The 22,903-nt window shown below is 41.6% G+C and overlaps 1 protein-coding gene across 1 annotated transcript; it reads left to right on the top strand.

Annotated features, from left to right (window-relative positions):
* The first annotated feature begins 2,912 nt into the window (after positions 1–2,912).
* Positions 2,913–21,199, top strand: grm3 (glutamate receptor, metabotropic 3). The gene is made up of 9 exons (XM_068312524.1): positions 2,913–3,176; positions 3,639–4,245; positions 12,800–13,042; positions 13,141–13,330; positions 14,354–14,663; positions 14,783–14,976; positions 15,174–15,306; positions 17,132–17,309; positions 19,455–21,199. Exons 1-9 carry the CDS (start codon positions 3,039–3,041, stop codon positions 19,529–19,531), a joined length of 2,070 nt encoding a protein of 689 aa, XP_068168625.1. The 5' UTR covers positions 2,913–3,038; the 3' UTR covers positions 19,532–21,199.
* Positions 21,200–22,903: the final 1,704 nt, after the last annotated feature.

The following is a 22,903-nucleotide window of genomic DNA, read 5'->3' as shown; positions in this document are numbered from 1 at the left end:
AGACTGGTACACAAGTGTTTATCCACACTCATTTTTACCATCATCACATAAATTTACATCCTTGGTGGTTGTAAAAAAGCCACCAAGGATGTGTCCAATTGAAAAAAAAAGTCAGAAGTGTGACCTCATTGTATGTGTGTGTGCTTGTGTGTACTTATTTCTTAGAATGGAGTTCCATCGATGTGTTTTTCTGCATCCCTGCAGCTCTTGTCACTGAGCAGGATTATTTGCATAGTTTAACATAAAACCTCCTCCCGCACTTCTCTGTGACTGCACAAAAGCATCATGCTATCAGTCCTTAAATCCTGAATCTTCTGCAACTGCCTTCCTGTCATCATTTTCTCACCTTTTCTTTTTCTTTCTCTCCTGTTGTGTGCATTTCTTTCTAAAATCTTTCCTCTTATCTGTCTACTTCTCTCACTTGCCCTTCTTTTTATGCATTCAGAGGCATCCCTTGCAGCTATTTGGGGAGAACTCAGTGTACACTGACCTCGGTGCCCTTTTTCTCCTCCTTCTCCTTCCCGGTGCAGACTTTGTTAACACATCTGCTCTGTCTCTTGTCCTTCATCATACATAATTATCCTTTGTTTTCTTGCACTCATTCTTGTGCTTGTTCAATTGCTGTTGTTTTTACCTGCACTGTTTACGAGACCTGCTCTGCTTTCTGATATCTTGCCAGTGAAGCTAATCCAGCTAGTCCTTCATGCTGCTCTATTTGGCCTGTCTGTTCTTATAAATGACGAACGGAAATTATTTTTGTGTTTAACCGTGCATAACTGAAGTTGGGTATTTTAAATGCATTGACATTGCAGGCATCCTACCTCCTCATCATTTGCACGTGTGTGTGTCTCCATGTCTGTGTACGTGTGTGTGACTTGCATTCCAAGCAGAAAACACACAGCACCCCTCCACTGCACCAATTTTTTTTTCTAGTCATCTCTCATATTCATGACAATCTTTCAGTCTATTTCCCGTCCTTTTCTCACATGGAAGCAGTAGTTTACATGAACAGAGTAAACTGTCAGTGTTCTTCCAGACAGGCCTCTTAGCCTGCTGGAGACATTGTTCAGTGGCAGGTAATGGAGCAATGCAGCTACATTTTGCACAGTGACCTTCAGTAGCATTTATGTTAACTGCCATCTTTAAACTATAAAAACTGCCAGAAGTCTGTGTCATTCGTGTGTGTGTTTGTGTCTGTGTGTCATGAATGCAGAGGCAACATGTTCGCCTGTCCTTGTCCACATTCATGTAGTTTAGTTTCACCCTTCCATAGTATTTGTTTAATGAAATTCTGATTTATTGTCAAAACGCCTCAAATACTGAGCAAATGGAGTAAAGAAAAGCTGTGATGCTCTCTGTTAGGATTAAACAGAATGGCCATATTTGTGCTAATTTGCCAATGTGTGTATGTTTTATTGGGCATGCTTGAAATCCTTTCGTGTGCATGTAAATACGTAAAGATGGTAGAGTTTGTTGATAAAAACTGTAATGAAGAGAACATGACCAAACTCCAATCACAAGTAAAAGGGAATATTATATGGATGTCAGTAGACCCCAGATGATGTCTATCACTTATGCATGAGTCAGTGGTTTATTGAACTGTGTGTGTGTGTGTGTGTGTGTGTGTGTGTGTGTGTGTGTGTGTGTGTGTGTGTGTGTGTGTGTGTGTGTGTGCGTGCGTGTGTGTGTGTGTGTGTGTGTGTGTGTGTGTGTGTGTGTGAACACTCCCACAGCTTCTATTTTGTGCTGCACGATGTTCGTATTTAGCTACTTACTGCATAATCATTTATGTTTAAATAATCACATTACGCATGAAGGCATTCCAGCCACAAACCTCTTCATATGTTATGATTTCTCTTTTGAAAGAAAAAAATATTTAAAGGGGATCATTACGACTATTTTCTGTGGTTTCATTTCTTTTTTTCTGTTTTGTTTTGTTGTTGTTTTTTCACTTTTTTGAAAATGTGCCACCATGTAAATCCAGGAAGACTATGTTTGATATGATGCACAGCTAAAGGGGAAACAAACAAATTAATAAATCAAATTTTTGATCACAATTCTAACTCTTGGCATTTGAGCTTGACACTCTGCTTTTCAATAGAGACAGTGAATCAGTCAAACAGTGTTTCTTCCATTGAGTATTGAAAGTTAGTGGTTTGCTGCCATCTCACAAAATATTTGCTTTACAAGGAGCTACTTGACAATCATTCTTCCTTCAGTTTGAAGCAGTTTAATACTACAGGCCTGACTGATGCAATGTGCTTTCTTTTTATAGTTATGATTCAAATACATCGAATGTGGTTCCTACTATATATCCTACTGGAACTTTGCACTCAGTGGAACATGTGAATAGAAAATGAAGGACAGGCTGTATGTCTAACGTGTAAGGAGACAGTATGTTGAATATAAAACAACAGCTATGAAAACTGTCAGTTTTGGAGCAAAATTGTAAAATGAAAATGAAAAAAAAAGGTAATAAACCCGCTCTGTTGTGACGTGCGTTGTCCTGAGCAAAGACAAGCTGCTGATCGCTTGTGGCCCTTCAATAAAAAAGACTTTTGTGAATCAAAACTTGTGAATCATCACAATCACCAGAGGGCCTTGAACAGACATAAAAGTGCAGAGAAAATACAAACTAATGTCAGAAACATACAGAGATGCAGGATCAGACATATGGTCCTGTTTTTCCTGAGCTAATTACAGAATTCATATAAGCCCAAAAAAAAATATGATGAAATGACATCAGTTAAATGAAATTAGTTATTAACAAAATGCAAGTATCTCCTTTTTAGTCCATAAGCAACAAAATCCAGGTTTAAAAAAATATCTGACAATTAATGTTGTGTTGTAAAATGATCTGTGATTATGTTTAATGATTTCTTTATGTTTGTATTTCTCCCATTCAGGTTGCCAATCTTCTCAGGCTCTTTCAGATTCCTCAAATAAGCTATGCGTCGACCAGCGCCAAGCTCAGCGATAAGACCCGATATGATTACTTCGCCCGCACAGTGCCCCCTGACTTCTACCAGGCCAAAGCGATGGCCGAGATCCTCCGCTTCTTCAACTGGACATATGTGTCTACTGTGGCATCAGAGGGGGATTATGGGGAAACTGGTATAGAGGCTTTTGAACAGGAGGCACGCATGAGGAACATCTGTATCGCCACATCAGAGAAGGTAAGATGTGGAAAAGAATGGAATGAAATATGAATTTATTTTCACTTGAAACTAAGCAATTAGTGATTAACATCAGAAAAGAAAATTTGTCCAAACTTTAATCGGGCGTTACAGTGATGTGTGGCCTGAAGCTGCACCGCTAACAAGGAATTGGGGTTTTAAATGTGAGACCATAAATGTTTGTCTCCATGTTTTATCTTGACATAGACACAAATGTAGCTTATATTACACTGGCGCTATCAGGTGTGAGCCAAAGAATAAAGCTTATCTCTGATAACGTGTTCTGGATACTTCCACGCTCACATTTTCCTCCTCATTTGCTACAGAGAGGGATGACAGAGTGAGAGGGAAGTAATTTTTGTTTGTGTCTTTGTTTGAATCATGGGGATATTAAATGATGTAGCAACCTCTATTAATGTTCAACATTTCTGCCATTAAATTCATTATGTCTCTTTTGTCCAGGTGGGGCGTTCTAATGCTAAGAAGTCCTATGAAGCTGTGATCCGTCAGCTCCTCCAGAAGCCTAATGCCCGTGTGGCTGTCCTTTTCCTGCGTAGTGATGATGCCAGAGAACTGCTGGGAGCGGCTGCCAGGCTTAACACCTCCTTCATCTGGGTGGCCAGTGATGGCTGGGGGGCACAGGAAAGCATTGTCAAGGGAAATGAAATCACTGCCGAAGGAGCCATCACACTTGAGCTGGCAGCCAATCCTCTACCAGAATTTAATCAGTACTTCCTAAGCCTGGACCCTGGCAAAAACCACCGTAATCCTTGGTACAGGGAATTCTGGGAGCAGCGGTTCCAGTGCTCCTTGGATGGTGGAGGAGCAAGTCCTAAACCCGGAGGGACGCCTTCCCCACCATGTGACAGGAACTTGTCGATGAACAAAAGTAACTTTGAGCCAGAGTCAAAGATTATGTTTGTGGTAAATGCAGTGTATGCCATGGCCATCGCCCTCCACAACATGCAACAGAGCCTGTGCTTCAACACCACAAAGCTGTGTGACAGCATGAAAGTGTTGGACGGGCGGCGACTCTACAGGGATTACATCCTTAACGTCACCTTCACAGGTAAAAGAGTGGAGAGACCGGAAAGTCCTAGATAAGCTGTTCAAGGTGGACGAAGACTGGGAAGAAGTCAATGTTGGGGTGGAAGTTGGGTTGGAAAGTGGAAAGATAGCAAATATGTACAGGGATGTGAGTGCTGTGCCTAGTTAACAGTCCTCTCAAAACACAGGGATGTTGTCCTCCTTCTCAGTCAAAGCAGAAAAATCACCATAAAAGTACTGAGACAAATCCGCTTAATTGCTATGTATCGTCCCGACCAGGCTGCCATTGACACCTATTACCCATGCGTAATTGATACGACACCGCAAAGTTGCTTTGAGGAATGAGAGCTGCAGTTAATCCGTCAGCCATATTCTTCTCTCTTGCACTAATGAGATTGTGTGCGTTATAATAGCTTCTATAGCGGACTCCACGTCTGTCTGTCAGTTTCTGCAGCTTTGGGAGAGAGGAGACAGAGGATTGGCTTGACTGACAGATGGCATACAAAGGCAGCGTTATAAATAAACTGCTGTCTTGGGGACTGACACAGGTTTAGAGTTGCTTATTCCTTCCCTCAACCGTGACCAGGAGCAAACATCAAAACAGCCAGACAAACAGGACTAACACGCCAGCTTTGCCACGAGACGCTGGGGAGAGAGCAGCGGGGATGCATGGAGGACCAAAGAATGGCATCACCTAAAAAAAAGGGGGGGGGGGGGCTTAAAGATAAGACTGACAGGCCGACAAAAAATATGAAAAGAGAGTTTGGGGTAAGGTAAAAGGGAGTGAGACTGTAAAAGACGGAAAAAAGATGGGGAAGGAAGGAGGGAAGGAACAAGGGAGCACTGAGGCAATGCTGGGGTGGGACACTGTGCATCAGCGCAAGGAAAGGATTCTCTTTGAAATTCCTCATCTTCATTTCTGCTTCAAATCAAAGGACTTGGAGCATTTCTGCTTGAGAGTAAGGAGATAGAGAAATGAGGGAGAAAGGAAAAATATGAGTGGGATAGAGAGAGAAGGAAAGGGAGAGGAAATAGTCAAGGTGATTTCAGTCACAGCGACAGGTTGCTACAGATGATAACCACTTCCTTATAGGATGGGTGCGTACAAAGAGAGATGGAATGCAGGTTCTAGCATAGAAGAGGAGAGGAGAGGAGAGGAAAGGAGAGTAGAAAACCCTCACCATGGTTCTCTATATCTCTATGTCTGATCAACTTTCTCCCCTATATTCTCCTCTCCTAGTCTTCCTCCTCTCTCTGTTTTCACGACCTATGTACATGTCCATGAGGCTGCAGCAAAAGTAACAGCATGTTCAAGGACCTTGAGGTCTTTACAGCTCCCTGTCAGTGGCGATGGTGACAGCATGGCAAACAGCTGTGTGTGAGAAAAAAAAAATTCAATGAACTTGTGTCGATCAGACAGTAACAACGATGAAAGTAGCAGCACGGGCAAAGCGGGAACTGCGGCAGCGTTTGTTTTGAGTTCTTGGTTAGCACCGAGTCATGCACCCACACTGCTGCACATATACATATTCCATCGACAGTATGTAAGGAAGGAGTTGAGGTGAGTTGAGGTTGAATGTGGGGTATAAATACTGCAGCATCACCATCCGCAGTGCTCTCAGTCTGAACTGTAGCAGACGGGAAACTAGCGCTGTTTGGCGCTCTCCCACTTTCTCTCTCTCCCATCTCCCTCTTACATGCACATGGATGCTCATTACACACTCATTACATTGCATCAGCGTTTGAGCTGACATGTCCCAAAGCGCTGATTTATTACCCCTGTGTTAACTTTACATGTCTAACACAGTAGACTGTATCTTTCACTATGATAAGGCTGATTTTTGTCGTGTGCTGCTGAACGTGGTGCACTGAGGCAGTATGTTGTGTGGTTAGGAGCGTGTTTTAAAATGCCACTCTCTTCATCTAGTCCCATCTCGCTAGTTGCTATGGTAATGAAGCTAACACTGTTGCCAATTGTTGGAGTGATCGAGTAGATCATGGGCACTGCTACCCACCACACAGTAATAAACATTTATGTATCTGAACACACTTTGCACGCAAGAGACGTGTACACAGACGTGCAAAATAGTCAGCTTTTTTACAAAGAGGCGGCTTGATATGCTTGGTTTTTTTTTTTATCAGCATGAAATTGCAGACACAAACCCACACACTTCTCAAAGCCATCATTCAACTCCCACCCACCCTCCTCCCCGATGTGCAGCAAAACATATCAAGATGTACACACATACACACTGTTCAAATAGTGGTGATAGATGTGATATTCCCTTTCTCCGCGCTTTGTGTGTGTGTGTGTGTGTGTGTGTGTGTGTGTGTGTGTGTGTGTGTGTGTGTGTGTGTGTGTGTGTGTGTGTGTGTGTGTGTGTGTGTGCGTGCGTGCGTGCGTGTGTGTGTGTGTGTTAGCAGAGGCGGTGTGCCTTCAGGGCCATATTGAGCAGAGAGCTTACTGCAACGTTTATATGCAAGAGAACAACCTTAACTCGCTCTCTACCTCACTTCCTCTTCATACTCATCCTCTCTCTCTCTCTCTCTCTCTCTCTCTCTCTCTCTCTCTCTCTCTCTCTCTGTCCCCCTTATTCTCACTGTCTTCATTCTCTTTCTCAAATAAAGAGTGTTCTACTCTTCGGGTGAGAAAGAGACGGCACAAAGAGACAGCATTCAAAAACAGCCCATCCCACTCAAACTTCACAAGGTTGTTCTCCTGCCTCCACCACCTCTCTGCGCCGGTCTGTTCCTCCACCCCTTCACTTGGCTCATTCCTACATCCATCTTTCACCTTTTCTCTGTTTCTTTGTCTAAAGGCTTCCCTACATCCACTTATATCTATGCTGCTGTCACATTGGTTTCCTGCTTTTCTCTTCTGCTGTCTTTTCTCTTTTTTCTCGTATTCTTCTCCCTTTTCAAACTTCTCTTCCCTCCTTTCTTTGGCCTTATCTTGCCTCTCGGCTCTTCCTCCATCTGAACAACTCCTGCTTTTTGCCTGCCATTTCTCTCTTTTGTGCGCCCTATCGCTCCACCTTTCTTTCTATCAGCTCTCTGCTGCTGCAGCGGTCCACCTATACATTTCTCCCCCTCATTCTAGATTTCCTTCTATTCACCCTGTCTCTCCCTCATTCCCCGGTGGCCCGTTGTTTCATAGCCCAGGCAGCGCCTCCATCCCTGGGGATAGAATCTGCTGGGAGAACAAATATAGCTGATGTGATCTGTCTGTGTGTGCATCCCTGAGTCCATATGTGTGTGTATTCAGATGTGTGTGTGTCAGAGGTGTGTGTGTGTGTGTGTGTGTGTGTGTGTGTGTGTGCGTGCGTGCGTGCGTGCGTGCGTGCGTGCGTGCGTGTGTGTATGGGACACAGATGCATAAGGTCATCAACCCTCTGAAGGAAGAAAAGGAGGGATAAGAATGGTCGGTAGTACCATTAGCATGCAGAGCCATTTAAGCCTTTCTTTTACCTTGAACAGATGTGTTGCTGCGTGTGAATAGACCTATATGTAATGTTTACTTTATAAAATGTGTAATTAAATCACTGTTTCAGGGGAATTCATGCTAATCAATGGCCAGCACTTTTTCAATCACGTGAAGAAGAAATGTTCCTTCTCTCTTTCTATGAGCCTCTATCTCTCTCGCTCTCGTTTTCTTTCTATTCTTACTTATTCATTCTTATTCTTTCGGAGCCCCTTCGCCTCCACACACTCTGTAGGCGCCTTTAATACCCACAATCCGCCTAGGGCTTCACTGTTGCTTGACATGGCTGAGAACATAATTAATTTCACAACTTCTGAATCAAAAGCCTGTTTTTACCATGTGTCTCATTAAAGTAGTATAATAAGGTGTTTTTTGGGTTAACAAGAACTATAAGATATCTCAGGCTTCTTTGTAAATAAAAATTTACCTCGCTTAACTTTACATATATTTTCAGTATCATTAGGATCGTTAGCACATTTGTAAAAATGAAGAACAAATTTCTAATATCAGATAAACTGAAATGTATTTAGAGTTTGAGAAGGCCACTGAGAAAGCATGTTCTGTCTTTGTATGCTGGCGACACAGAGGGCAGAGCTGCCATGAGCCTCAGCTGGTCTGTGGAAGTGTTTTAAGGATGAGGGCACATGGAATCATCAATTATCACTGTTTTACTTCTCAAGTCCAGTTATAGTATGTGTTCACCCACAGGATAGCCCAAAGACTGCTGAAAAACAGACAACACATTTAATTCAGCAAACGATCAGAATGGGTTCAGCTTGTTATTGATCACAGAGTCATCGGAGACAGAAACATGCTATAGGAGGGGAGCTGGGAAACCCTCTGCCCTTCACTTCTCTACTCTCTACTTTTCTTTAGTGTATTTAGTAACATCAAAACATCAATGTCTTGTCTAATATCTTTCAGTCTAAACAATGGATTAGTATTATGCTTTGCAAGGAAATGAATTGTTCCAAAAAGAAGAAATTAAAATACATTGGTGATTTGCAAACTTTTAGCTTTGTCCCAGTCAGTAAAAATATTGACATTCCCATATTACGAACAAAATATGAACTACAGCAATTCACTTTTGATCCAGTTTAATGAATTGCAATAAAATATGCACAGAAAAGGCATATTCCCCTCAAAGTTTGGTCACAATTTTGTTAAATCCATGTTATCACTTGCTCTTGATTGGGATAATTCATCCACTTGAAAGGTGAAGTACATCAAGATGCTGATTTGACAACACCATTGTTGTAAAGGTGGGTAGTGGGATGGTCATAAAACACATTAAAATGTTTATTTTATGACACAACACAATGCCACAGATGTCTGATGTTTTGAAAAATCCTGCATTTGACACACTGACCACATCAGAGCCGCTGCCTGTGAACTAATTGTTCATTTGGGCGCAGTGGCTCAGTGGTAAAGTAGGCAGTAGAGCGGGTCGACCTATGATTTAAGATCGGCGGTTCGATTCCTCCTCCCGCCCCCCAAAAAAATACCCGGAGGTGAGCTGACAGTGGTAGGTGTCAGCTCACCTCCGGAGCACTGCCGAGGCACCCTTAAGCAAGGTGCCGTCCCCTTTACAAATTGCTCATTTGAGGCGCACCAAGAAGGAGCTGCCTGCCACTCTACCTCCCCTGCATGCCTACAGGCCCCCTTGTGTGTGTGTGTGATACAGGGGCCTGTACTCACAAATATATATGTATGCATGCGTTTGAACCAGTAGCTAGAGTGTGCGTTCTTAATTTCCCTTCGGGGATCAAACCAGTACATAAAATGTAAAAAAAATTTAAATTAAAAAATTTCTATAACATTAACCATCTTCAGTAGTATTTTCTAAGAATGCATCTGTGCATCCAACTGACCTCACAACCACAGACCATGACAGCTCTGAACCATCACTTCTAGTTGATCCGCTTATAAAATTGTCTGAGACCAGACACCCACACATCTGAGGCTACAGTTGTTTGCATTTTCAAAAGAATTTCATCACATGCCATCAGAAATTATCTCAGGAAGTTCACCTACACTCTGGACTTACACCAGGGTCTTAACAAAATGAAGTTCATTACCATAACTAATTTCAGTGGGCAAATCTTCAGTTATCAATTATTAAGTTTATCAAATTTTGTCACATTGGAGAGGAGCTCTTTTTACTCTTGTTTGCTGATGAATTTTGTTTATGCTGCACTATATAAAATGGCCCAAGGAGGCAGTGGGGTAACAGTATCTGTGAGGCATCAGGCCCAGACAAACTAGACAAGCAAATGGTAATTTGATTGCACAGAGGTATTGTGACAACATCTGAAAGCCCACTGTTTTTCCATCCACTGACCACCATCACCTCATGTTGCAATATGACAATGCACAGGACCCGTCCCCAACTCCTGGAGGACAGGAACATCCATGGTGTTGCATAGCTTGCATACTGAACAGGCACATCATCCATTGATTGTCTCAGGGGTTCAGTCAATTGGGGTATGCAACAGTGTGTTCCTACTCCTGCTAACACCCAGCAACTCAGCAGAGGCATTGAGGAGGTGTGAACCACCAGTCCACAAGCCACAATCAGCAATATATTAAACTTTTTCTGAGGGATGTGTGTCGTACTGCATCAGAAAAGCTGTGGTCATACCATATACTGTCTGATCTTTAAAAGAAGCTTTATCTCCATCTGCCTTAGTCGTGTGAGTTCAATATTGCAATATCCAATAAAATGAATTTATTCATACTGCACATTAAAAATGGCCTTTTATTAAACTCAACCCAGTTTAATCCACTCCTTGGTGAGCCACGCCTGTCCAGTGGATCAACGGCGTCACCATGAGTCAAAGAATAATGGATAAGTGGAACAGGGTTCCTTCTTAATCGTCAGTCATTTTAAATGTTCAGTTTGCCCTACACTTTGGTGTATGACCAAACAGTTATAATAAGCTGTATGTTAAAAACAAATAAATAGATTAGGAGGCTGATGAGGAATAAAGAGGGTCAAAACCAAAATTAGCCACGAAAAGTCAGCTTACCAGACCTTAAAAAATTTAAGAACAGCGCTAAAGGAAAGAGTAGCATCCAGGAGGTGGGATGCTTGTCTCAGCTCTCTGCAGTCACCAGAGGAGTCTTAGTGGCCTTCGCCAGCTTTAACTTGCACCCTCATACACTTTTCTGATAAGCTGCTTTGTCACGTCAGCAAGGTCGCTGATGTTGGTTGTAGGGATGAATCACTAGTCCTCAGAGTCTACTGCTCTCTGAATGTGATCCATTAGAGGGAAGTCAAGGACAATACAGCACTCTCAAATGGCTTTGTTGGCTAATACTGTTATCTCTTTAGTCTGCATTACATATAATTACCCTATACAGCTAATTAGGCTTCAGAACACAACTAAGGTCCTAAGAAGCTGCAGTTATGATAATGAGCTAGTAGAAAAGTGTTACTGTGCATGTGTGTTCGTGTCTGAGGGGAAGGGCCAGGCTTGTCTTATCACTCACTATTATTAGTAAACTTTATTATCTGCCAACTTTAAGCTTACTGGATTCATAACTATTATTCATCTGAAGATACCATCAGCACCCTGTTATTAAAATCATTTTAATTTAGCTGTCACCTTAATATTTAGCCGTTTTATTCAAAGGAAGCTTGACACTTAAAATTTCCTGTGGCAGAGAGAAAAGAGAACAGATAGAGGGTTGTGCCGTCTCGGGTGATTTATGGATTTCATAAAGCGTAACCCCCTCTGCTTCCATCTGACATGCCATTCTTCTCTGAACACACGAGCTTTCACAGAAAAACTTAAGCCGTTGTCAATGTTGCAAACAATTATACATACACGCTCTCATATTCACACACACACACACATGTACGCACATGCTCAAACACACCCACAGCACTAACAGCAGGGTCGGCGCTTTGGTTTTGTCAGCACAGCCTCCCACAGCGCTCAGAGCAATACCTTAACTATTACACTGTAAAATAACACGCAAAGGAGCTTCCACAGGCCTGCACACACACACACATGCACACACGTACACAGCTTGTAGTTCAACAGCTTATTCACTACGTTTTGATTCCACTGATCCCCAGCTCTGCGTTTGGAGACATAATTTGGCCCGTGACTTCTGTTTTCACCCAGTGTCACAGAAATATGAGCAAGGCACAGTATCATTATTATAGCAGTTCACCAAAAACAGAAATCCTTGTTATACATTGAAGTGTGATGCTTTATAAATCCAAGTAACTCCATGCTACCCTCCATCATATCATCATTTGACAGGGGAGGCACTGGAATAACACCTGGGTCTGTGCAGTATGTTGGCAGCGCAGACTTGATTTCTCCTCCATCTTTGGACAGGAATGGTGCAAAAGGAGTGGCATACACTTTGTCTGCATCAAAACAGTCAGGTGTCAACGCTGTCAGGTCCAACACTGCCTGGAAGGAGTCATCCTTTTCTCCCGGTCCATTGCTACTTTTCTCCTTGGGTTGTTTTTAATGGTTCAGCATACTGCCAATTTCACAATGTCTTTTGTTCCTTCATCCTCGGGGTAGATGGTAATCCTTTCATAAAAACTTGTATACAAACCAATTTGGCAGTTTCAGCAGTGTGCCTCCATCACATGAGAGACCCAGAGGCTAATTCTATCCATGTGTGGGTAGCTATAGCACGGCCCAGAGATTCAGTCCTCTGCCTTCACGCCTATATGACTTTATTGGGAATTTGTTAATGATGCATTTGGTAATAATCTTTGTCGGATCAGAGTTTAGAGCAGCATTTTTGTCCTTATGTGACCTGAGGGAAGAATTGCAGGCCATTGATACATGCAGACATCACCAAGCATAACAGGCATTTATAGCCTCTTGGCAAATACTTTTAGTAACAGGCTGGTCCTGTGTAAGGAAAACACTATTGTAATGTCCTTCACTATCTATTCTGGTCTCCTCAGGCCTAACTGACCAGGGTTTATTGTTTGTGTCCTCACTTCTGCTTTTTAGGAGGCATCAATGAAGCTATTGTTGTAATTGTTTAGTTTGAATCCTCGTTTTTTCACTCAACTTATGTCTCTTTTCCACTTTTTGTGTCTTCTCACCAATTACAGCCCCTTTCGCTCCTCCGGGCAGTGAGACAGTCGTCAAGTTTGATTCCCAGGGGGACGGCATGGGCCGGTACAACATCTTCAGCTACCAGCGCTCTCGCAATCGCTACGGGTATGTGCCAGTAGGGGAATGGGCAGAGAGTCTGACTCTGAGCAGTGATTTGATTCACTGGCCCAAGGAAGTAGTGCCCACCTCACAATGCAGTGACCCCTGTGAACGAAATGAGATGAAGAAAATGCAGGCAGGTAGGGGAAAATGTCCCTAGTCTGTTATAACAACATAACAACATACCATAGCCATCAGAAATGCCTCTCATTCTGCTGTGCATATTGATGTCTCCAAGGTGAATACTGCTGCTGGATCTGTACAGCTTGTGAGCCTCATGAATACCTGGCTGATGAGTTCACCTGCGTACCCTGTGCTCCTGGTCAGTGGCCCACCGATGATCTGACATCCTGTTATGACCTTCCTGAGGACTATATTATGTGGGAAGATGCCTGGGCCATTGGCCCAATTACCATTGCCTGTGTAGGGTGAGTGATAAAGGCCTACCAACATGTCATTAGCAGACTGACCCTGAGAAAAGTACATTTGTTTCTGTGTTTGAGTTTTTGCATCATATGGCATTTTTACAGTATTCTGTACAACCAGGACAAGATCTCCAGTTCATTCTGACTGTCATTGGATTTCGTCAAGTGTTTCGTAAGATACCTGTTTCATAATGAGAAGGATGAAAATATTTTTTAAAAGTCGGTAAATTTGTAAAGCTCATATTGGTTTCGACGTCTAGCGACCTGCAGATGATAAAGATCTGCCAATAACTGTTATTGTGGCAAAATCAACAGTCGTTGGCTAGAAATGAGAAATCTGTGTAGCCACGTCATAATTTATAGCAGATTCTCAAATAGTGGTTTGCGTGAGATGAGGTGCCTGAGGGGGTGCGTGTGACCCCGTTGAATGCACACGGTGAAACTTCAGTGTATTTGCACATCCGCCATTGTAGGTGGCAGTGGCGCTTTCACGTCTACATGTAATGTGCCAATAACTGTAATTAATTGAATGTGAACAAAGAGTATTTACTCCTCTGCTATGGTGTGCAGTTTTTTTTAAGTGAGCACACACGCACATGCACACACACGCGCGCGCATGGACACGCACAAAAGAGCGCACATGGTGGAAGATGGGGGGCGCAAAATGTTTTCTTCTTTCTTAAAAAAAAACATTTGAGGAAAATATAATTAAGAAACTGAAGTAGCAAATCTGCCACACATAAATTTTGATGTCTTTGATGTCTGCCATGAAAGAAATAAAACCCAGATAGTTGTTGTAAACCAGACTAAGTGGGTGGAGCCTGAGTGAAGGGTTCAATACTTAACACAATTTTTACCTGAACACTTTCCTTGTTTTTGTTTTTTTTCATATCTAGAAAGTTGTTATAAAATTTACCTGATGTATTTGATATTAAATATCAACAAGATATGAGCAATCATCTTAAACTGTGATCTTGTGACGCTGTTGGCCTTTTTAGTGCATAACTTGTCTCCTCCTGCTCACAGGTTCATGTGCACTGGTCTGGTGTTCTGGGTGTTCATCAGACACAATCACACGCCTCTGGTGAAAGCGTCAGGCAGAGAACTTTGTTACATCCTACTATCTGGAGTCTTCATGTCGTATGCCATGACTTTCCTCTTCTTAGCAAAGCCTTCTCCTGCCATCTGTGCTCTGCGGCGTCTCGGCCTGGGTACGTCGTTTGCTGTCTGCTACTCTGCTCTTCTTACCAAAACAAACAGAATTGCCAGGATTTTCAATGGCGTGAAAGATGGAACGGGTGCAGCAAGGCCACGGTTCATTAGCCCATTTTCTCAGGTGAGCAACAGAACCGTCACATCCATCCAGACAGACAGATGGATGGATGTGACAGACATCTGTATGTAGAGCATCTTGATGACCTTACCTACCTCGACTCCCTTCTTTTCCTACTGTAGGTGTTCATCTGTCTAAGTTTAATCTCCGTCCAGTTAGTGATGGTGTCAGTGTGGCTGCTGCTGGAGGTTCCTGGTACACGGCGCTTCACGTTGCCAGAGCGACGACAGACTGTCATCCTGAAGTGTAACGTACGTGACTCCAGCATGCTGCTGTCACTGGGATATGATGTACTCCTGGTCATCCTGTGTACTGTGTAAGTTTCGTAGTCAGTTTAATATGCAGTCACTCTTATATGAAGGTTTGCTCAACATTTGTGCCAAGCTCTAAGATAAATTTGACCAAATAACAACCTATTATTGAAGTTTTTAATAGCAACGATAATTGACAGGAGTAGGTATCTGTCTCTTCTACACCACTTCATAATTTCTAAATGTGAATCTCTTTGTCTAGGTACGCCTTCAAGACCAGGAAGTGCCCTGAGAACTTCAATGAGGCCAAGTTTATTGGATTCACCATGTACACCACCTGTATAATTTGGCTAGCCTTTCTTCCCATTTTCTATGTTACATCCAGTGACTACAGGGTACCTTCTTGAACACACACACACACACACACACACACACACACACAAAAGGTCGTACATAGCAAACGAGTGTTACCCTGCACACAAAAAAGGTTAAAAGACATTTTAGGCTTGCTCATGGTCTTGCAAAGAGGTAGATAAAAAAATTGGCACCGGTATCAATCTTTTCATCTGGCTCTTGGCTAGGAAGTATATCTTCCAAAAAGTCAGATTATTTTTAGGGCCCAAAATGGATTTTTTTTTCATCCTCTAATGATCCCTGTGGGGAAATAACTTTTTTCACTCTTCTATATATATTCCGCACATATAAAAGCCAGAGAATGCACACACACACACACACACACACACACACACACACACACACACACACACACACACACACACACACACACACACACACACACACACACACACACACACACAAACACACAAAGGGACTGTAAGCATTCAAGTTAGGGAGAGAGAGATGGTGAAGTGAAGGGCAGCCACACAGAACCACATCAGCATCTTGTGGGGTTCAGTGCCATGCTCAAGGGCACCTCAGCAGCGCCCCGGACGTTAACTGGCACTTCTCCAGCTGCCAGTTCACACTCCATGCTATTGGTCTACACTGGTCTGGAACCCACTGGTCCCCAAGCCAAGACCTAGTGACTGAGCTAACTCCACCCCAATTAGATTGTACCTCAGTTTTTGCTCAAAAAATACAGATTACACAGGTGTAGCAGTAATCTAAATATTTTCTAATCCAGTAAGCGACTGTCCCAGCTGTGAAGTATTGGGATGGGAAGCAGATATGTTCAATCAAACTGCTGACACATGTCTAGATTTAACAGCAAAGGAGAGTGAGTGTACATCTGACCCATACAAATCTTAAGCACACACAAACATGAAGCCTTCCACAAACACACATACAACACACCCTACTAAAGGCTATGTGAGGAATGCTGATGCCTGCTCATTTGATCCCTGTAAAAAAACTCCAACAGCCTCCTCTCCCCATAAATAAGCAGTTATTTGGCCTTGTAATCTGAGGCATTACATCACCAACATGCACAACCACCCACAACACAGACAGAATATACTGTATGTATAGTGTATATAAACACAGAGATGCTGGAGTGTAAGTTAATGGTGTGCTTCTCTATTTAATACTCTGATGGAGATTCATGTTATTACATCCCGCTTCAAAGCGGTGATGTATTGTGATTGTCAGTGTTCGTGTGTTCGTCCGTTCGTTAGTTAGTCCACCAAATAGCCCGTTGCAGATAGAAATATGAAACAAAAAGTACATTACTCAGGCAGCAAAGGGGATGAAAAAGAGAAGATGACCTTGAGCTTGTGGAAACTCAGTCAAGGTCAAATTTCAACTTTTGTACACTCAGGAACCGGATATGATAGAAAGAGGGAGAAGGCCAGTGTGAGTAAGACCATAGGTCAAAGCTAATGCTTTGATCGATGAAAGATACTGCAAAGTTTGGCCTCTATGGTGTCAGTTGATGAAGTCTTTTATTGATCCTTCGCGTAATTCTTGCCCTCTGGACTGTTCTTGTAACACAGCCCGCCAATTCAAAGTTAAATTCTCGTTTAACAGGCCTCATTGGCTCCATACACGTACACTGAATGGTTAACTGTCTTTTAGGTATTTTTAGTGTTGTGTTTATCAAATTGGCTTTATTTGAATGTATCTTTATTTTCTCTCTTAAGCACCTTGGACATATGTTTTATAATTTCAGATTATTACAACAATTTCTACATTGCCGTAGGATTTTTCCAGGAAAGTCAAGCTACTAAGTGTTGTCCCCTCCTCTTTCTTCTGCCTCTACAGGTTCAGACTACCACAATGTGTATTTCAGTCAGCCTCAGTGGCTTTGTGGTCTTGGGCTGTATGTTTGCACCCAAGGTCCACATCATCATGTTCCAGCCCCAGAAGAACGTGACCAGCCATCGGCTTAATCTCAATCGCTTCAGTGTTAGTGGGACTGCTGCATCATATGCATCTCATGGTAGGTTACATGTGGTTACCTCATTTTTAAAGAGACAGACCCAAAAAGCACAGCCCTCTTTTTAATGCTTATTCTCAGCATTCACTATAGAGAATATCGTACAGAGAGCTGCAAACAGAGGAAAATTTTACTAATCAAAGCTTGCTCTTCTATAGCTCAAGAGACAAATTTAATATTCTCACATCAGTCTCATTTTAGGTATATGTCTAAAATGTTTCTCATATCATTCTAAATGTTCTAAATGTTAAATGTGATTGAAGTTTTTTTTTGCAAGAAATCTTCTTCTGAAGCCCTTTAGTGCTTGATCTAATGTAAAATTGCTAAATGTTTGAATGTGATTAAAGTGTTTTTGCAAAAATCAAAACAAAAAAATATTCTAAAATGTTTCTCATACGTTTCTCCTAAAACTCACTTTTAGAAATAGGTGAGACTATTAGAGACTCTGAGAATTGAATTAGAAACTTAAAAGGAGACTAAATTGGGATTTTGTGCATCTCTTTGCTTCTCAAAAAAACTGAGACACAGGAGAAATAAGCCTTAGTCTTAGTTTGGTATCCTACAGATCGTATAGTTGTCTAGAAGAAGAAAATGAAACATATTTGAGATCTCTTTTCAAATTTTATTTTCCTCATAGTTTTATGTTTACATTTTTGCTACATAGAGTTTATTTTCTGTTTTTTGCTTTTGTTTTTGCTGTTTTATTGATTGAGAACAACCACAGGCCATTTTTGAAAAGTCTAATAATGCTGCATCCTTAACCAAAAAGGTCACTGAAAAGCAGTAATTGTTACTTTGACAGGGATAAATCATAGACACTCAGTCATTCTCTACTTAGACTTTAAAGAATGGCATCCTGTCAATTGAGATACGGTGTTAAGCAGAATAATGGCATGCCAAGAAACAGGTATGCATCCAAGAGGCCACTGGATTTTGGGGGGTGAGCATATTTTAGTTTTCTTGTGACAACAAAAAGCACCTTAATTGGCTTCAGAAGATGCTGGAAGTGATTCTGTTTTACTGCCATTATATCAAGTCTGCGTTTGCACCAGCATTCATATTTTACTATAGCTATAGTTTGGAATGGGCTGTTAACATTTTATAGTGTGTTGGTGTACTGCATCACTTCCTCCCCAGAGCCATCCATTATTTTTAGATTGTTGTTGGAATCTACATTGTGCCTGTTTATTGTCTGTAAGCACTCTGTTCTAAACAAAATTAAAGCTCCAATTAAAAAATGACCATAGTGCTATAGACACTTAGTTCACTGGGTAGGAGTTACAATTTTAGATAGTTCAGCAAATGGGAACAACATGGAGACATAAAGGTACAGGTACATACAGGACAAAAAAATAGTAGAAAATTAGAAAAGAGAGACAATCTAGAAAAACATGTGCAAAGCCGAATATAATATATATATAAAAACTACAAGGAACGCAAAAAAACACAGCCTATAACAAAGAATAGGAGACAACAAGACACAGGACAAGAAACAGAGGTAACCAGGAAGCTCAACAACATACAGGATTCTCAAGGGTGAGTCAGAACAAAGAGCTGGAGATCAAGAGCAGTGAATGGAGACAAGGAGAAAGAACAGAAGCACAACAGATACAATATGTGCTGAAGGCAAACAACGTTATTGTAGAAGTATTTCCTTGTCCACGTATAATATTACATTTCCCAATAATTTAGCTTCTTAATATTGTAGTACATTAAATCACTTTTTATTTCCCACATGAACTTAAGTAACCATAAATTCATAACAGAAACATGTCAACAACACGGACAACTAACTAAAACTATAACCATGACTAAACATGGCTAAACTCGATGCTTGCATCGATGCCTCCATCAGTTAGATAATAGTTTTTACAACCTTCTTGGAAATTTTTCGGAACAAGCCATCTACACTGTAGTTCCAATAACATGATTGTGCAATTGTGACAATTATTATCAGTAGTTTTCAGAAAATGTTTTTTTTTTATAGCTTTGGAAGCAATAATTATTAATAGAGGAGGTGTTTATGAAAACTTTAATAAAAAAATCTGCTATAAAATGTTTCAGTTCTATCTTTTGTGTGATTATCTTTTTCTTTCTTCTTTTTCATTCTCTCTCTCCTTCTCCCTCTCTCTCTCCCTCTCTCTGTAGCTTCTGTCAGTGCCCACCAAGTCCCAACTGTGTGCAACGGGAGAGAAATTGTTGATTCTACCACTTCCTCCCTGTGACCACAACCAGTCATGTCTAAATCTGCCCCAACGACTGTTACCGTATCGATGAACATGATATCCCTCAACCATCATCCCCCCTCCACCTTTTCCACATGACATTTACATATGTAAACACACAAATACATGCTTACACAAACAAACACACAAACCTTCCTTGTGGACTAGAACTTTATTGTTTCACAAATGTAGAAAGTGTGTAACTATAATTAAATTATTTTCTAGGGATGTACATACATGGAATCAACATTGTTGTAAGTAGAGAAACAAAAGAACAAAAAAAAGTTTTTAGGAGAAATTTTTGGAGCCTTTGTTTTTGATAGCTTTGTTATGATGCTGTGTAAATAGAAACGCGCTAAAAAATAATGGTAGGAGGGTGTGTCCCACAGTCTGGGTGCACATTTGTGGCTCTGCTTGCCTCACTTGCAATATCCCACAGACATTTGACTCTCATGCTTTTTTTGTAGTTTTTCATTGTAATAACTGATTGCGTATGCGTTTTTATTGTTTATCTGTACATTTGTATATTACACTACTGATGGTTCAAAGAGCACAAATGTTGACAGTCTTGTAATGCTGGAATGAATGTGGACTAAAGGATGAACTGGGTCATGTGAACGGACATGTACAAATATCCGTCAATCTCCTTGAATGTAGATTTGATAGTTCCGCATTGAATCACAGCTTCATATAAAAAAAAGAACAAAAATATTGTGGCAGTTTTTGTAGGGGAAAAGTCAGTTTTGCCTTTGATACAAATGTTATTTTATTTAATTTCTAATCATGGTATCCCTTTATATAAATGGCCATAGTTCCAGACGTGCATTCACCAAAGCAACAGTCAATCCCACTCAGGAACGGCTGACCCTTCACGGAATTGCTATAATGGATTAATAATTATGAATTGTGGGGGAGAAAATATGTGGATTCACTTCACTTCAAAACTACCAGTGCTGAGAATAAACAAAATGATTGTCTGCTTTACTGAACACATATTGATTTTTCCTAAACCCCGGGGAAATGGTAGCTTATGGTTTGTGCCCCGTAGAGACAGTATGCGGTGATGTTTTGAATATGGCTATGTGCCTTAATGTATGTTTGATGCTCCAGGTAGAGGTTGTAAGAGATCACATTTGCATTACCAGCTGCAACCTAACTTTGATTGGTTAAGGTACAAGTGATCCCAACATAGATTATATGTTTCAGAGCAACACTTGCCAGTTTTATTTCCTCCCAAGCCTTCTGCCATTGATTGTTTACTGGACTACATAGGAATCAGGATAAAACAGCCCACTTACACCACTTGTCTTTCTCCGGTTTGTGATTAAAAGAAATGTGAAATGGATATTACTGAGAGGCCCATAGCACTGATTTTGCTTTAAACCGTTTACAGATCAGCTGTTCCAATAAAAGAACGATAGGGAGGAGAATCTCTAATGCCATTAAGGTAGAGTCATTGACTTGTTAACTTATTGAAGTGTGTGGTTTACACAGGCCTGTGTTAAATGTGTCGACGTAGAAAGGGAGAGTGGAGCAGCTGGCATCGGCAGTCCCACAGAGACTCACGAGTGGGAGCAGAGCACACAATGTCAGCTGCTGGCAGATCTCAGCTAACAAAAGGATTTTAAGATTAGAACGTATATGCATAACATACACAGCATTTATAAACACCCATAACCATCAGTCTATCTTTGTGGTGGGAAAAATGATGGCCTCTCTCATGGGTGACAGTCACTAGAGTTTAGGAAGTAATAAAACCAGATTTATAAAGTTTTAATAAGAAAACCTATGTGAAGTTCAAGTTAATGGATTAGTTTTATGTTACAGCATATTTTATTTGAAAGAATAGCCTGTTGAGATCATTTATTTGCTTTAGAGTGACAGTAAATCACTAACTGGGCTGTAATGGTTACATGCTATAAGATGCTGTCTGAAATAAATTGTGACTACTTGATATTTCTGACAAGGTGTGTAATCAGATTGTCCTGTTTGTCCCCAAACATGCTGTGTAACTCAACTTCATGTTGAAATCAATGAAGTAGGTAAAAGCAGAACTGTTGAACAATGTCTTTGCAGTATACACCATCACACAGCAGGTCTTTCTACACTACCCTCTGATTATCATTCCAAACGATAGACTGTCATCTCAGAGGGTCCACCAAGCTAGCCGACCAGCCGACCAGAGCAGCAGGAGAGAGGGATGTGGCAAAGCAGAGGAGAACTGCTGCTGTTGGATTATGTAAAGCACTCCCACAACCCAGAAGTCACAGCGCTTCTATGGAAACTCAAAGTATTTCAGAGATTCACAGCCTTTGTTAACAGAAGGCTTAGCAATCCACTCAGCGGTCCTGCTCCCACAAGATACACCCTGCATGGCAGGTTGCTATGGACAACGACCACCAAATCCATTGCCAGAATGTCTGTTTGTCTGCATGAAGAGGAGGTTTGGGGGAAAAAAAGGAATAGATTGAGGAAACACGGGGTGCTGGTTGTGATTCAAATTGGCATTAACTGATGGGATTTGGCTCAGCAAGACCCAGGTCTTTACTCCCAGTTTTTAATGGCCACACAGACAGAGCACTTAACCCCCATTCTCCTCTCATTTAGTTCAGGAACTAGTCTCTGACTGCAGTCTCTCTGTGACCCCCTCTCTCTTAATTCACCTCGCCCATCTGACCTTTTCCCCTGCCACCAGTGTCCACCTCTTCGCTGCTCTATGTGTGAAACTTGCTGCTGGTTCGATCTCAGCCAAGACCACCTAAAGCCGGAACAACAGATGGGTAGCCCACACTTAAACTGAAGCACTCAGATCTGGGTGCCCACTGCAGCACATGCCAGAGAGGCAGCCTTGAGGAGGATGGAGAAGGGATGAGGGAACGGTAGATAAAGGAGTTGGAGAGCAGATGGGAAAAGGAAATGGGACGCACATGCAAAGAAATGAATTACTTTGAAATGATGTACCCACCAACTCTCTATGTGGCTTCCTTAATTGGCTTTACAGATAAGTATTCCTTTGAAACAGCAAACCATCCAGGATGGATGTTGCTTCTCTATCCAGCCTCTGCCAACTGTCATGTGTACTACAAAGGTCTCTATGCTGTAGCCCCCACTATACAACAAACTCTCCTTGGTGTCTAGGCTTTGAAATGAGACTGGATTTCTGCAGCAAAATGAAGCTGAGGTCAAGCTGAACTCTGGAACTGGTCAGCTGCAAAAAGCAATAGTGCCATGTTTGTGATACAGGCAATAACAAGGCTGTGATGACATCATAATAAATAACAAAAAGCAAACAGTAGTCTGCTCGTCCCTCTGTGTCTCATCCATCCAGCCAGAAATAAACAAGTAACTCTCAGTTAAAATCTAGATGTTGAA

This window comes from Antennarius striatus, chromosome 4, assembly GCF_040054535.1.
Source record: "Antennarius striatus isolate MH-2024 chromosome 4, ASM4005453v1, whole genome shotgun sequence".
In the NCBI taxonomy this organism is placed as follows: domain Eukaryota; kingdom Metazoa; phylum Chordata; class Actinopteri; order Lophiiformes; family Antennariidae; genus Antennarius; species Antennarius striatus.
This window is presented reverse-complemented; position numbering and strand designations above follow the sequence as displayed.